This window comes from Cinclus cinclus, chromosome 3 (genome assembly GCF_963662255.1).
Source record: "Cinclus cinclus chromosome 3, bCinCin1.1, whole genome shotgun sequence".
Classification (NCBI taxonomy): domain Eukaryota; kingdom Metazoa; phylum Chordata; class Aves; order Passeriformes; family Cinclidae; genus Cinclus; species Cinclus cinclus.
The window spans coordinates 21,530,345-21,548,202 of NC_085048.1; the positions used below are offsets into that span (position 1 = coordinate 21,530,345).

Sequence of the window (17,858 nt, forward strand, 5' to 3'; positions counted from 1 at the left end):
CCTGTATTCTCATAGAATGCACTAATGTTTTCATGGCTATTAGCTGCAGTGTGATTTTGGGCTGTGCCTATGTACAGTCGTGTGAGTGCCATGGCAGCTTGGAGACTTTTCCACTTCGGATGCACAGCTGTAGGCATGAGAAGATCAGTGGGTGTTTCTGCAGCCCGCTTCAATGACAGCATACTACATCTACCACCTACTTCACTTAATAAATATGGGGCCTTTTGCTCCTCACTAGAACTTTCTCATTAGTAGCACAGAAAAAAATTATGGTGTAGCTAATCAGCTATAAAGACAACATAATGTCTTGTTAATATTTCATTTATCATACTGGAGAATGTGAAGTGATAACAATACACCGTCCAGGCTATTTCAGTGTTTTCTTTTGACAACAATAATTTTTTACCAAAAATGTCTGGGAATTCATAAACCTGATGTGATACAAGAGCAGTTAAAAGACTACAAGCAATATACAAAGACCAAAATAATAAAATCCATTAGAAGCCTGTGGGATAATTTTCCCTTTGGTTTCATTATTTATAAATGCCTCTTGATAACAGCCATTTTTTATATCTACTGACTGTTGCTACTGTGCATGTTGTTCGTATATCAAACTTGTTCTTACTACATTCCATTTTTGCAGTTAGCTAGTAAATGTCAATTTAAAAACAAACTAAAATATTTATATGGAAAATGGCAGAGGTATAATTTGCATGTAATATCATCTATGATTTTCAGTATAATAAAAGAAAGATACTGTAAAATAATCTCATTAAATATATGCAATTTTTCTGTGTGAGTGGCATGTTCAAAAACTTTGTTTCATCAGCTTAGTTTGTTCAAGAATTAGTTTTAGAACATCACTGCATCTAGATATGAATAAGTAGCTCCATGAAAATTGCCTGCCATTTAGTCCTTAAGTAAGCAACACAAAATGGCACCAGGGAGAAAAAAAAGAAAAAAAGAAAAGAAGGTGGATGTTGCACGTTATTCTTGGCAAATTTTCAAGCATGGTTCTTCAGGCTTACTAACATAAACAGAATCACAGTTATATTTAGTTTTATTTTACCGGATTATGTTTAAATTCATTTGCTGGCTGTTGGGGTTTGGTTCTTTCCCTTTTCCCTCTGTGGAATTTTCCCCATTGCCATGCTAAGATACCTGTTGACTGGGCCCTGGTGACAAGGGGGAGAGAGGAGGGAAACCCCTCGATATCCAAACATCCAGAAGAGGAAGCGGAAGGCTCTGGCTCGGTCCAGTTCCCCGGTGGAGTTCGGATGAGAAGGACGATCTCCGCCTCAGCCCCATCCCTGCCATCCCAGCGCTGGGAACCATCCTCACTGCTGTCCCCTAGTGTAACTTGTTGTGTCCCCTGCCCTGTTGTTGTTGGGCAGGGGAAAGTTACAAGGTTTGTGAGTGCTGGCCTTTCAGGCACTTGGCTTCATGGTTTCTCACAGAAACCTGTAGTTTCCAGCTGGCATAAAAAGACCAGGAGAGCAGCTCAGACTTTTTCCACAGGCTTTATTGCCCATGAAGGGGTCAGGCTACAAATCCAAAGATGGGGGATCACACATGTACCTTTATAGGGTTTGGGGGGATCACAAGTAAACCAATGGAAAACAGGGTTAACACATTTTGGCCAACTACATTATCTTTCTTTGTTTAGGACAACCAATTATAAAGAATCAAACCTAACCAGTAATATTCGAAAAAGATAAAAAGAAAACCTTGCATTTCTCTAACATGAGTCATTCTAAACAAGTAGTATTTCTTCTCTCAAAGGAGGTTCCAGGGGGCCCTCGCAGGGCTGTCTGCAGAGGGATTCGTCTCCTCTACACCCTAGTGCAGAACAGTACTCTCACAGGCTGCAACCCCTCTGAGGTGTTCTCCATCCAGCAGGTGTCACTGACATGCCATAATCCCTTTAGAAGTGCAAGCCCTTTGGCAGGGAGAGCCTCTTTCCAAGAGTGCCTCCAACAATCCCTCCAGCAGCATCTCTAGCAGCATGTACCCAGAAGCATCTCTGCCCCAAATCAGTTGTCACTCTCAAATATTTCTGAGAACGGGCACCATATGTTTCTCTGACTAGTGGGAATTTTGGAATGTGAGAGATTGCTTACACCAGCTTCACAGGACCCTGTTTGTGAATGGCACATGGTAGCTCACAGCCTCCTCCCACACAGGTCACCACCTCAGTCACCTGCTACTTAAAACCTTTTAGCTTCTCACATGTCCAAAGCTTATCTGTCTTACTTAAAGGACTACATGACCTGACTGAACATTTCAGTATCACTCCAGGAGTATTTTCTGTTCATTGTGTAGAAGAAACTCTTGCTCAGCTTCCTATGGGAGTGCCATCTTTCCCTGTTTATTTTTGGATCCATTTTTTAAAAGGGAGGAAACTATAGAAAAGAATCCTTCTAATTTCTCTAACCCTCGCCTAGCAACCACGTCTGGAGAATCCCTACAACAGCTGTGCAGGCAAAGGACACTTTATAACAGGCACATTTAAGAACATCTTTTAACTTTCAGTAATAGCATTGGGAAATTTTCACGCAATAACTAGTAATCCATACCTTTTTCTGTGAAACTAGACCTTTTAGCACCTCTCAACAAAGAATGTCAGATCATCTGTTTTCATTATAATATTGCCTTATGAAAGTTATTTTCCTATGAGCAAGCTATCTTTGAAATGATAGCAAATGTAGGGGCAGTTTAATAGCACCCTTAAATTAGTTCACATACCAGAAATACTTTTTCAGACTAAAAGCTGACATTTTACTGAGATCAGCCTTGACAGCCGCAAACATACATGGTACAGTTGTATCAAATTATTCTATTGCCAGCAAGAAACACTCAGTGACATTTAAAATCAATATTTTGCTCAGTTTTTAGAAGCTTTACCAACCCTCTCTTAATGATTACTGTGAGACAAGAAATGCTAAAGATACAAAATCACCATGAAGTACTATTTTTTTTAAATCCTCCTCTCCTTGGCCTCTAGGTTTTAAAAAGAATTGCCTTGAGAATAGATGCAATGCAGATATACAGATATCTGTTACACATAAAACAACTAAGTGAGGTAGTTCCACACTGCTTAAAATGGAATTTAAATAGTCTATGGAAAAATGTAGTATGTTTCTAACATCTATAAAAAGTTAGGAAAATAGATCTTTTTCTCTAAAAGGTGACACAACTGACAGCTCAGCTGAAATGCCTCCAAGATTATTTCAGTTGGAAGAGACCTACAGCAATCATCTAGTTCAACAGCCTTTCCAATTCAGGACTGACCAAGTTAAAATATATTATTAAGGGCATTTTTCAAATCCCTCTTAAACAATTACAGGCTCAGGGCATCAATCACCTCTCCAAGACGTCTGTTTTAAAGCAGAACATCATGTGTCATGGTAACACTCATCAAAAGTAATACTAACTGTCTTAGTTCAGCTCCCCAATTACATTTAGCAGACAATGTGTGGCTATGCATTTTATTATTGTACAAATTAGATCAACTTGATTGTTAAAGTCACAATATTCTTTTAGTCTTATTTCCCTTGGTTTTCTTCATCCTAGCATACTAACTTTCTTAATGATCCTCTTTAAAATCTCAATTGACCTAATAAACTAGTTCATGAATTTGTATTGTATAACAAGTAAAAAAGACAAATATTTAAGCCTCATAAATTTTTAGATGGCCTAAACGTAATCATTTTTATGGAAGAAACTCTGTACTGCTGCAGCCTGAGTTATATAAAAATATAGGCTCTTGCTTCTTAGTTGATGTCATAGCAGGAAGACAAGTGAAAGAAAGCAAAAAAAAAAAAAAAAATCCAGTCTTCTTACACGTGATTGCTCTTAGCATAAATCAACATACCTGACCCTAATATCTGGGAGACTGGATATTCATTCAGTCTCATATTACAGACACTCTTTACCTATTGCATCAACTACAAGGAAATGTGATCATCTGAGAGAAGAAATTAAGTGATAGATAGTATATCCAGATAAAAAGAAGTTTCTGAGAATGTGACATCACAAAAGCCATTGAATCTAAATCAGAAGCTAAATCCCCTATCTGTCAGTTGCTCAAACCAGAATATGAAATAAGGCAAGCAATAACTTTTTCTCCTTAGAGCCTTCCTTTTAGCTTTTGCCTGTAGGGTTGTCAACCTAGACTTCTCAGGCTGTATCAGAGAGGCATTCCATTGTCTATAGTGATTATCATCCATTTTTCAGTAAACATTTCATACCAATGTGAAACAAAATTGAAATCACCCCAGTGGAAAAATGAACAGGGAAGAAGGTCAACCTGGAAGAGAGGGCAATAAATAAAATGATTGACTTTGCAGACCAGATTACTGTGTTCAGTGTAAGAGTAGATGTCATTTCTTAAGTTTTTAAAAGGCTAGAAAGCAGGTGGTCATTGGAACTATGATTTATAAGAAGAGAAAAAAAATCTCAAAAAGATAGAGCATATTAAATACCACTAACTCATTAGTCAATAAATGTAAATGGATATAATTGTACTTACTAAAGCTCTTAAGATATATTTAAAATATATTAAAATCCCATGATATTTAAATAGCTTCATGATTTTTCTGAGACAAATGAAGTGTCTTTGCCTAACTTATTTTGCACTCCAAATTGTTAAAATCTACTTCTTACAGTTACTAAAGACTTAAAGGCCTGAAATGAGGAATACATAGCATTGTGCTCACCTGGAGACTTCCTGTTCAATAGTAATCTATGTGTGCATATATACAGCTAATAGAATCGTGGTGATTAATGACTATGAATTCTTCAAAAGCAGCAAAAAGTCACACTTCAGTGTTAACACTAACAGAGTAAGACAGAAATATGTCATTCGTATGCAAATGGATAGGAACTCAAATGCTGAAACCTCTTTTCTAATTCCAGAACTTTATATTCTCCCTCTTTTATGGCTAATTTTGGATGCTAAGTTTTAATGCAAGTGTATATAAGATGCTTTTGATGTGTAATAAAGACAGATAGCAATATCTTGAGATATATCCAAAGTATAATGTGCAGTCATGGTGATATCTTTCTTTAAAAACAGGAGTCAGAAGGCTTAAAAATTAGTCCTAACAAGCTTCTTGCAACTGTGGAAAGATTCTTGTGGTGAGACAGTTCTTTCCATTTATTTGTTGCGTCAACCAAGGACCGTGCTCCAATCTTTAAAGTAAAAAAATTAAAAGGAATCTAGTAATCTTAGTAATGTTTAAAAACTATCCCAAACTACTTTTACACTTCACTTTGGTAAGGGTATGCACTGACTGTCACTTTAAGCTTACTGGCTAGGTATGCAATATGCCTAGTGAGATGTCCAGAAGTCTGTACCTTCGGGACTGCATAGTTTCCTATACAGGCAATGAATCTGTAAGCAATGCTCCGGGCATCACCAGACTGTGTTCAAGACTCACGGATCAGATAAGTGTACTCAGCTGCCCAGCAGAATGCTAACAGACTTGGCCATGCCGTATCATCTTGCATTTCTGCTGCACTGTGCAGACATGCACATAATGTCCCCTCAAGTTCAGTTGGGTCAGAAATAGACCAACAGGTCTCCCACCCACCCTTCAATACTGAAACAGCCTGATGGTCTCTGCTGCAATTTCCTCTCCGAGCTCTTCAAGAAGACAAAATTATTAGCAGCCTGAATAAAAACTCTTGAAAAATCAGCTGGGAATACTGAGAAAGACTAATACAATTAAGCACACTCCTAACCCCCTCGAGCTCACTCAGCACTAAGGGAGCAACTGATTGCCAGCTACTGAGAAAGACTGGACATATTCAAGTCTGTGGGGCCAGACAGGATAAACATAAACAAACAACTGCTGTTATGAAGCCAGTCTGCCACCAGGAGAAGTCCCCGACCTCTGTAAAAGGTTAAGATGACACATTTAAAGCAATACATTAAGACTTATGCAGAATTAAAAAGAATACAATTCATGAAATTGGCATCAGTGTCTTCCACCAAAAGTAGACCTGTTTACCTTGGTAAACAAAGTGAAACCCTCTGGCTGATGCCCCACTCTTAGCACTGAAGCGCAGAAGAATTTGATTAGATGTAGCCAAAGGCAATGTCTCTCCTACAAATGGAAACAGAAAATAAATACACAAAACAGAAACAACGTTATAGCTATTCAATAGGTAATCAAATATGCTTTTAAAACACACAGTTTCATGTTTTCCTCTACAGTTAAAGAAAACATAAATAACATTGTACAAAATTAAATTTGCCATTGCCAGAATGAAAAGGCTTCATGCTTCAACAAGAGAAACCTTCTGGAATTTACTGCAGCAGCTGGAACTACAGCACCAATAAACTAGTTGACTGGAGAACCCTACTGCTGCTTGGGGACAAAATTAGTAGAAGACTTTTTAGTTACCTCTTTTCTATGACTTTATGAGAGTTTTATTTTGCCTTGCCACACATATCAAGCAAATAAAAGTATTTGAAAAATGCCACAGGGATCTTCATGGAATGTTAACCATTTCAAGACTCAAACTGGGAGAGAGTGAACCCATTACTTGTTTTATGTACTGGTTTCAATAAAATATATGGCCAGGCATATTACATTATTAACTTTCTTATGGCATTGCAGTTTCTATTTCTGATTTGAGGATTAATAAAAATATTTAATATACTTTATCTCTTTCCCTGACATATCTGTCAGGAGTCATGATAAAAGTTCAATAATTAAACACTATAGACAAAACTGCAATACATCTACAATGATTCTGCTACACATGACTACTGTTTTTATTCTCCCTGGACTGTAAAAACCCATATTTTAGGAAATTCTACAGAAAGGAATGATGATTTAAAATACCATATGTAACGAGGTATATAATTTTTTCCTTTTGATTAATTTGATATTATTGCAACTAGTGATTCCATGTAGGAGAATCCTATCTTGAATCAATGTAAATTAGATATATTACAAGTAATAAATAAAAATCAGAAGTTTAAATACCTTTCAAGTACTTTTAAACTTCTGCTGTGAAAACAGACATCAGTTTCAACTTTTTTATGATAGTTTGATTGCAGTAAAATTTGGTGCTGGGATGAGTGGCATCTTAAATTTAAAAAATTAATTCTGTTTTGTTGCTGAACTCTTGTCAATAATTAAATGAATCTTTGAAATTTTTGTGAGCTCTTGTTATGATACAAATAACGAGATTCACCAGAGGAAAATTTAGAGCTGAGTTTTTAATGTAATTATATATTTACTATAAACAAAGAGATATGTTAAATTCTTTTCCTATAAAACATTTCTCCAATTATTCAAAGTAAAAACCAAGAAGCCAAGAATATCCCTGTACCATGAAAAATATTAAACTCATATATAAACTCTGCTAAATACTAGAAGTGTTTGACAAAATGCTTTCATAGCTGCAGGAATACAAAAAATATAATTACATTTCACTGAAGATGAACACATTCATTATATATGCATACATTGGAACTTTGACCATGTTGAAATTCATATAAGCTTAATTATGATTTCACAAGGTCAACATTTTGCTATAGTTACCTGAATGCAACAGCTGGCCTGCTCTTATTCTAAGTGCATGTTTGCATACAGATAATTGCATTTTGTAAATACAAGTAATTTGTGTTTAAATTAGCCATTCACAATATGTAGATGTGTATTTCAAAAGGTTTAGGGGCAGAGAAGACAATTATAAAATCCAATCTGCCCTCTTATATAGAGGTCAGAGAACTTCATTCAACTATTTCTACACTCACCCCAGTGATCAGTTCTTGCCTAAACATATGTTCCAGAATAATGACTTGATTCAAAGATTTAGAAGGGTATTCCATTTCACTTAGCATCCTGTTCCAATAACTTTATTTCCAAAGTAAATTCATAATATTTTTCTTATTATTTTTTACCATACTCAGCTATGCAAGAAATGTATAATTCTTTTCTTTATTAATTACCTGAGTGGGATCCAGACAGAGAACTAAGAAGTCTAGCCTGAGAGTTTTCTCCATCAAATAATTCTGCCACATCATTCAAAGCTGTCTGAAAATAGGCAAATTGTCCAAACACAACTGCATTAAGTTAAAAGAAAAAAAAAAAAAAGAGGAAAAAAATAAAAAGAGAGGAGATAAAAGAACTTAGTCTTCAGAACCAAATTTAAGGTTGTATTGCTGTTTGTCTTAGTTATTAATGAATTCCTGCATGAACTTTTCCAACTTATGTAATTGTCTAACATGATAAAAAAACTGCATTGAACTTATGTGCAACAATATTTTTTGTTTTCATTATTTACATATTTTTAATTAAAACCATATTTAATAAATCATGTTTTCACCAAAACTTTGACCTATGAGAATAAGAACATAGATTATCTAAACAGAAAGGTTTGCAGAAAGGTTTGTACCAAAATTACATAAATTAGTTGCCAAATGAAGAAACTATTAAGGACCAGCTATTACACAAAGGATTAGTTGCTTATCTGTCTTTAGTCTGAGGGAGATCTTTTTAAACTTATTGATTTGTCACATTTTTTAATTTGCATTAGTACTTGTTTTATCAGAAGGCTATAAAAACTGATCAAATATTAAAAAATACCAGTGTGCTACCAGCTTTGATATATTGATGCACTTAATTTGCACTTCAGCTCTATGTAATTAAAAATGTATTAAGAAATATTTTAATATTGCATTTCACTAGTAAATATCTAATAGTTCACTGAATTCAAATATCATATAGCAATAAAAACATGAAGTTAAACCAAGTCAATAAGAATATTATTTTGTCATTCCAGCCAACTATATTTTGTTTACAGCTGTCCTTACAGGATTCATTGTACACAGAAAGTACCAAATGCATTACGTTGCTGTGAATTAAGCTTTTTGGCAAACAAGTAGTAAAATGAATCATACTGCTATATGTCTGGACTTAGAAAAAAAACCTGCTTTGCAGAAAACTACATCTTACACAGAATTGCTTGAGTTTTAGAGATTCTGTGCAAGTATTTCAACAAATTGAAATAATCAGTTTTGTGATTTTTCACAAACATTTCTGCTATTTCTGGTATTTTCCTTTCTCTCTACTGTAAATCTTAAACACGAAAAACAAAAAGTTAAAATGTTAGAGGAATACAAGAGCTTGTTTTCTGACATCTGACTATCCTATGATGAGGAATAATGTAAACAAAGAAGGTATTCAAGATATGCTTATATAGCAAACACAGATGTCTTATCTGAAGTCAGTTGATTACTCTAGGGAGACGTAAAAGGTTAACATCCCAGAATCATTTTCCATGTCAGGAATATAATTGGTTTTTATAAATAATTTGCAGTACAATGTAAACCTAAGGTCATTGCTACATATAAAGGTCATTACTATACACATTATATACCCGTACTATATACAAATATACACATTTCCTACATGGTAGGAAAGTTATAATGATTGATAAATCAATAGAAGAAATTCTTACCAAATTCTTTAGGGACAGTTATTGAATAATGGCAAGTCTGTCCAGCAGTGTAATTATGAGGATAATTTGGTGATAAAACAACTCCCTCTGATCCAGTATACTGCCCTCCACATGGTGCTAGAAACAAACGTAAAGAAACATGTTATATTAAGTAGAGCTGTCCATATTACTTAAGTCTGGGAAAAGAAAAAAAAAAAATACTAAAGATCAGAAAATGACATTTTACTGGTTTTGCTTTTGTTTGGTTTACCTGTACTGAAATATCTAGAGGTTCTTCCTCCGAGTATAATTTATTATAGTTTCTTGAAAGTTGGAATGCATGCAAGTTTTACTTGCCTACAAGTATTCACATAGGACTGAAAAAATAAGTTATTTAATTGAAAGATTCTGTAAACGTTAGCTTTAGGTTGGGTTTTCGTTTGAATATCTGTCTATACCTATCCATGTTATAAACAGGTCAGGAAAATACATGCTACTGCATTAAGAATGGTGCAGAGGAATACACAGATAGGCTGACACTACTCTACACAGAATGCTAAAAAATCTGCTTTGTGAAAGTATGCTTAAATTGCTTTATTTTCATATCTTCATAGATGATTATGAAAAGTGCATGTAGATTATACATAGAAAAATATCTTTGGTTCATTTTTTTTTTTTAACCAAACAACCAAAAACAGAAACAGAAAGGTAAGAGAAACTTTTTAGAGCTACAGAAGCTAGAAGACATACTTAAGAATAGTGAAGCTCAAATCCCCAAGACAAGTCAAGATATATATGAGTAGTAGTTGGCAGGTACCTCCATGTATAGGCTGTAAATGTGGCATAGTAAGGGACAAATAGAGTGGCTACTTTTAAGTTCAAATATCTCCTTGTGTTGGATATTGAGTAAATAGATTTCTATACACTGAAAACAAAGTATTGCTGTCACTCTTCTCACATTTTGGAAAAGCCTGGCTTCCTATCAAAATCTTCATTGAAATATAAGTCTCGTATTAAATTAATTCGTTTCATGCAATTCAGCACTCTTTTTATTGTGAGAAATTATTTAATAAAAAAACCTATACTTTTCACCAGAATAGAAGATTATATAAGAAGTTGCCAATAATGAAATTATTTTATAAACAAATAAATGGATAAATAAGGTTATTTAAAAAGAGCATAGTCACGTTAATTTGCTTTTAAGCAAGGAAAATATAATTTCACTATAAGGAATAAAGCAAATCAATGTTACCCTGCTGTGGGCATCTTGCATATAGAAGAGTACAACTTAACAACTTCTTGGAAACAAAGAGGAGAATCTGTGGCCGAGGTGGACAACAAGGTCATTGGTGGGGGGCTATGAAAGTACCCTGCGACCAGCTCCTGGCTCTGCAGGCCTGACTCACGTGCTGTGGAGCTCTGCCTAGTGAGTGAGCCTGTGCTTTGGACATCCTTGGCTCTTAGCCCTTGTTGAGTAGACCTGTTCTTTCTGCTCCCTGCCATTTTAAAATCTTTCAAGGTCTTTAAAATCATGCTTGAAATACCCGCACAAGTTTGACTTCCTTATACAAAAAGGCAGCAATTAATACTACAAATCCACATCTTCTCTTGGTGTCTAATATGAATTATTCAAAAATCCAATGTAATGAGAGATGATGAAAAGTTTGATCTCTCAGTAGGCAGAATAGGATTATGTGGCCGAGGTGAAGCTCAAATATCATAAGGAATTAGTTCATGGCATGAATTTAAAATCTTCATTATTTCCTTCTCCTCTTGTTTTGAGGATATCAGAAACTATGCAACAAAGTCTGATTGCCACATGAAATTCTAAAATCATGAACATTTCATTGCAAAGAAAGTGCATCCCTTACTCTTAATTTAAAACGAGCTGTAAAGTTATAGAGTTATACAAATGTTTCCTTCTAAATTATATTTTTATGTAATTAAAAATCTAAAATTTTGCAGGAGATTATTTTTCAACATAAATAAATTAGTACTTTATGGACTTTATAAACTAATGTATGTAACTTCTTTTTGATTTGTTAAAATTGTTTCATATACACCAATATATAAACACAGAACACAAACACTGAAAAAAAGAATAGAGGATAAATTAGTTAGCCCAAGTTCTGAAATGTCATTTTAATTTTCTGCCTCAGTAACTAAAATTCTTATTCCAATTCTCATACTATTAATGCAGTATTGAGATGTCTTTGATAGCTATGCTAAACAATACTGGGTGTCTAAAGAATCTTACGTATTACATTGTATTCACTACAGAAACATATGCTGATTCCAGACTTTAAAGACATTTTAAAATCCTTAATACATTCTTGACTAAACTATAGTCCAATACTCATCTTAATTCTTATTTTATTACCACAGGATGTATGTGTAGAAATAGCATAAATAGCCTCAAGGACTGAGAAATTGAATTCACTGGGTGGACAAGGGAAATGACAAGAGAACAGTACATACCACTGCAAGATGGCAATGCTCTGTTCCAAGCTGGCTTTCCATCTGCACCAATTACACATGTTATTGTTGAAGGTTCAATAATCTTATATCCAGAATCACACTGGTAAGTAATAGTTGAACCAAGCTTAAAGTCTGTTCCAATTCTTGTGCCATTCATGATGCTTCCAGGATCAAAACAAGCTTCCCGTGGCTTTTCTGTTAAAATGAATTACAGTAAATATCTATACTCTTTCAATAAAAAAATTAAAAGCCAAACCCACACTATTAACAGTGTATTTTTTCAGTCAGTTTAAATTATTCAGCAACTTCTGTATATTATTCTTATATAAAATATAAATATAATAGAAATATTATAACTTTGTATATTACTCTTGTTGAATCATGGATCATGGATATTTGCTTAAGATTGATTATCTGGAAGAGGAAATTACAATGAAGCTGAAGCTGAATGACTCCAATAAAGTTTAGCATTTAGTATTTAGAAGAAAAATTACCATTTCTAGGATTCACCACTTCTATACGTACATTGGCAGCAAAAGGAAAAACAGGGAAAACATAGGGCCTCTCCAGAAAGAAAAGGGAGACCCAGGAAATAGAAAAGGCTGAGGTAGTCAACAAGGGCACATAGTAACAGGACAAGGGAGAGTGGCTTCAAACTGAAAGAGGGTAGGTTTAGGTATAAGGCAGTAATCCTTTACCATGAGGGTGATAAGGAACTGGAACAGGTAGCCCAGAGAAGTTTTGGATGGCCCCTCCCTGGAAGTGTTCCAGGTCAGGTTGAATGGGGCTTTGAGCAGCCCAGTCTAGAGGAAGGTGTCCCTACCATGGCAGGGGGGTTGGAATTAGATGATCTTTAAATCTCTTCCAACACAAAGTATTCTATAATTTTAGCCATTTTATATAAAGTACTGAATATTATACATAGGAAAACATTAAATTATTAGGCAAAAACATACTGTCTATTGAGCACAGTAACTTTTTAAAATACAGCATTCTCTTCTTGTATCTTTTATCTCATTATAATTTCATGTAACTTTCAGTTACATAGAGGAATTTGTATCACTCTATGCTGAGAACAAAAAAATATGCAAAAAGTGAAAAGATAGATGCACATTTTCAATCACCATCTTTTTCTCTTTATCTCCTTCTGCTCAACATCTCATTTTCTTTCCTTGCAAGCCTTGCAGACTTCCTGGAACAATTTGCTTTCATTTATTGAAATTTATGAATTTATTTATTTAATATTTTGTTTAGACGTTTGCTTAGTCTAAGATTTCATTTATGGCAATAGGACAATTACTTTAGGAAGAACTTTGCACACATGGAGAATAATGCATGATAGTAGATGCCAGATGAAGACTAAGTATAAAACTGATTTCATTGTTCTTTTTCACTCTTTTTTCTTTCATAAGTATATTTTTTTCTATATTTTCTAGATTTTTTTTGTCTTTCATTTTTGGTTTGCTTCAATTGTCAAGAATAAGAAGCTGAGGCAGCACTTCTACTGCTGAAAAACAGCTTGATAAAACTCAGCAAATATTATAATCAAACCACAGACAACATCTGTGACTGGAAAAAAAGCCAGCATCTTCAGGATTGTCTGGCTTTAGTACACAGTCAGTGTAACCCAGTCTCTATCTAGTAAGAGGCACCCCCTCAAAAAAAAAAAAAAAAAGCAAATACTATCCAGTAATATAAATTTAAAAATGCGTTTGTAGATTCAAAACAATGTGGTAAGGAAAATGTATTGGTATGTATTGACAAGAAAGAAGAAGCAGTCAGGTGGAATTCTTGGGAAGATAATTTCACTGTTGTCTAACTTTTTTCCAAATGTTACTTTTGATGTGCATCTTCTACATATTTCTTTTTTTCTGGAAGATGAAAATGTGTGTAAGTGATGTGAAAGACATTTCATTAAATAGGATTTCTGTGTCCCTTCACATAAAGAAAATAGTTTTTAAACCATACATTGATGTGTAAAGGTATTTAGCAGTTCAGTTATGAGTACATACAGAAATAAACAGATTTGTGTCTTTAAGACTAATTTTTTTTTAAATTACTAAGTAACATTTTTTCCTTTTATTTTGATTACAATAAGAATGTACCTTTATAGTCAATGGCAAATCCTGACATTCCAACAGAAGCATCACTGCGAAAAGCCAGAAACAGACTGTTACCACTGCTCTCTATTCTTTCAGGAGCCTGTGAGCCTTGAAAACTGCCAATTAGAGGACTGTTGGAATCTTCTCCTTCATAAATATGTAGAAAATCATAACTGGGTTCCATACTGAAACTGAAAATAAAGGGAAAAATAATTAAGTCTTTGGGGTTTTTTTAATGAGTAAAAAATTACTGTGACTGTAGTTACCAATTTTCTGCCTAACACATTTTCTTCCCCAGAAATAAATATCCTTTTAAATATGATTCATGGTAAAAATTAACTGTGGAGTTCTTTATATCATTGACATAAACACATTCAGCTTTCCAAAAGCCATTATGAATATCCACCACTTATTTTAAATACTTTTTTCGAGACCATGGAATCATGATTCAGAACTTCTGCCTCTTACCAGAGGAATGACCCAGAAAAATAGCTTGAATTAAAAGCCCAGCTTTTAGTTGGCAAAACTGCATAATACCAAATCGACCCACTACAAGCATGTTTATCAATTTAGAAATATGTTTTCATATAGATGGGCCATTATCTTGGAACTTGTCTTTGTTCTTACCCAGATATCAGACATGATGAACTAAGGTGAAAAACTAATGTGAATTAAGATTAATTCTCACTGAACCATCTATGTTATGGTATATTTGGTGACATTTATATGTTTTACAAAGTAATTATGAAAATAATATTAATGGATTTCAGAGGAATTTGAGATGAGTACTGAGAAAACATAAAGATAAATCTTGAGCAGTTCTATGAGAAATGCAGAGTAACACTGAAGAAAATAAAAGAAAATTAAAACTACATTAAATAGAAATGCATTAAAAAGACCAAGGAAGGACTCAGTCTGCTGAAAATACTTTTTTTTCTATTTATCTTTGTGGAACAAAATAAATAAATATTTGCCTTTTCCCCAAGTGTGATGGTCAGAATTTTTCTTTCTATTATATCAATTAGTACTGTTAGATGCAAACTTTTCCAAATTATGTAAAACAAAATTAATAATACCTATAGCTAAGTAAGCAGCAGAAAAAGAAAATCATAAAGCCAAATGGAAACAGCTACATATAATGAATAATATTTTATGCCCTATTTACAAGAGGTAAGAAAAGCCAGAAAGCTACTTTAAAATATTTGCTAAGACAGATAGTGTTTAGTTGAGAATTTTAGAAGTGATAAAAGGAATAGAAACCTAAAGACCAAGGAAAATCAAACTGTACAGAGCAATGGTTTTCAATCTTTCTGTAGGAAACGCACATTTGACAAACATAATGCATCTCCCCATTCTCAGTCCACATTCACATCCTGTGCAGACACTGCTGTCTCCTCAAAGGCAGATCCTTGAGAACAGCACAGGCCTAGATCTAGCATACTGCCCAAGAATGAGAAAGGTGAGGTGAAATGAACAGGAAATGGTTTGGAAAGTAGGTTTTGCAAATGTCAAAGAAACATTATTTCTTCTGCTCTCCATCATCTGTCCAAGGTCTTGGGAGTCTGGGGAGGTCCCTGCTGTCTGGAAGGTGGCCAATGATACTGCAAGTTACAAGAAAGGTGTGAGAGAAGAACCAGGGAACTCCAGACCTGTCTAACCTCAGGTACTGAGAAGTGTGTGCAATACTGGACTGCAACCAATTAGAAAATTTATTGGAAGCATAGCATAAGCGGAAAATTCCATTATATTGCTCATATTGTACTCCCTACATTAATATTCATAAAGAAATTGAAATATTGATTAACTGTACATTTCTTTAATCTTATTTGAAATGGAGCATTTGGGTTGATTATTTAGGCAATCCACAAAAATATGCTGCTTACTACAACTATCATGTGACATCTTCAAGAGTGTAATTAGTGGAGAACTATTCTTACATCTTAATGCTATTTGATCAAATACCAGAATAACAGAATTACTATGTTTTTTATTATGTCATTTCAAGTACCTTAGGATTCCATTCCTTAATTTTGTGTCTATCAATAACATTTTAGAAAATAATGTGCAGTCTGTAATTAGAGAAACTGGACTTTTTTGTGTTTGATGTTGTTTGTTTTTTTGTTGTTGTTGTTGTTTTTTGTTTATGATGCTTTTTTAATTTATTTATTTTTTATTCACAGAAAGGGTAAAAATATAATACAGAAAAATAGTTAACATGCTACCATCTCTTCCTAAAAGAGTCACAACTCATCAACATTCCATACAACAGCAATTCTCAACTTTAAAATCACACTTAAAACACAAAAGCAAAATTTATCAAAAAATGAAAAAAAAAGAGCATTTGCATACATAGATAAAGCAAGCAAGATGATTATTTAGGACTGATTCAATTAGAAATGACAAACATATGACTATATCCCTGAACTTCAACTCGTAAAAATCTATGCAACACATATAGATTGATTATGGAACACAAAGGAAATAATTAAAATGATGATAAAACATTATCTCAATGTCTTTTTATCTCTTGGCCAAGTAAAATAATATTTTTTCTGATTTATGCACTTTAAGTAAAGTATATTTAGGCTGTATTTCTAAAATCCTGAAAGAACTGGCTTACAGATAAAATTTCCACTGCACTTTAAGTCCCAATTCTTAGTTGCAGTAGTATAAATCAAGCATTTCTACCAATTGATATGGTTTTTCAAGGATTTTTATTTGATATGTCACAGAAAGTTTTGTTCTCCTGGAATATATTAGATACCAAATATACCATATAGCTTTATTTTTTTTATGTTACATTTTTTGGAATCAATGATATAGCACATATTAGATATATGCTCCAGGGTCTAGCCAGAAAATTAAATTAGAAGCTTTAATAAATTATAAATATTGCCATTTTTAGATTTGACATTTAAATTCCTTTAAAGCAGAGGAATTCATTGAGAAATGGTACCTTTTGAATATCAAGGCAATGACAAAGTCAGGGTTCACTTTTATTCTCCAGTCACACTCTTTCCCAGGAGGATAAGGCTGTGGATAGTTAGGTGATAAAATTACTCCTGCTGGGCCTGTCAGGTTTCCTCCACATGCAGCTGTCACCATGTAAAACGAAATAAGAATATGGTTACTTGTTATATTCTCAAGAGTATATTAGCTGTTAAGTGGAATTAGAATGACTTCTACATTTACCAAAATTAATAATATATTTTTAAAAACACATAACTTTCCCACTTCCTGTTAGCAAGTTTTTCTATTTTGCTTTTAAAATGTGACCTCTGTTCATATTCAAAAGAGGCAGAGGAAGAAATCTTTCTAAAGGAATAAAAATATGAAGTTAAAAAGGAAGTCCTGTATATTTTTTGTATTACTTAATCCTGTCTTTATCATGCTGAAAATTTCTTATGTGCTGGAAGTACTTTAAGAACTGGGAAAGCTCAATAGTAGGAGTCAGGTTGCAATTTCTATTGACCAGAGATGTTGCAGAAACCAGTTTGATTCACTTAGTAAAGATATTACCCAGATCAAAAATCAAATACATTCATTTAGTCACCGTGAACTGAACTTTTAAACAGATAAGGAATCCTACTCTCATAGATGATAATCACATATACAAAGTCTAACAAAAGTAAGTCTAACAAAAAAGTAAAGCAGTCAAGACAGGCTGCATCTACATTACCAAATCTACTAAACTAAGCAAAACACATTAATAGTGCAAAGCAGTTCGTAATAAGGATTTGGAATCTACACTAAACATTTTAAAGAGATTTCTTTTCAGGCCATTGCATTTATAAGCATACTAAAGTAAAGACTTTATGA

General features: G+C 33.8%; 1 protein-coding gene across 1 annotated transcript in view; it reads right to left on the minus strand.

Annotated features, from left to right (window-relative positions):
* The window catches only part of CSMD1 (CUB and Sushi multiple domains 1), a 1,073,346-nt gene that overhangs the window by 155,971 nt on the left and 899,517 nt on the right, over positions 1 to 17,858 (minus strand). The window contains exons 28-33 of the mRNA XM_062489724.1: positions 16,996 to 17,134; positions 14,043 to 14,230; positions 11,938 to 12,132; positions 9,481 to 9,597; positions 7,970 to 8,083; positions 6,015 to 6,110 (exon numbers count right to left, since the gene is read on the minus strand). Of these exons, the coding sequence (XP_062345708.1) occupies positions 6,015 to 6,110; positions 7,970 to 8,083; positions 9,481 to 9,597; positions 11,938 to 12,132; positions 14,043 to 14,230; positions 16,996 to 17,134 (849 nt within the window). The remainder of the gene's footprint in view (positions 1 to 6,014; positions 6,111 to 7,969; positions 8,084 to 9,480; positions 9,598 to 11,937; positions 12,133 to 14,042; positions 14,231 to 16,995; positions 17,135 to 17,858) is intronic.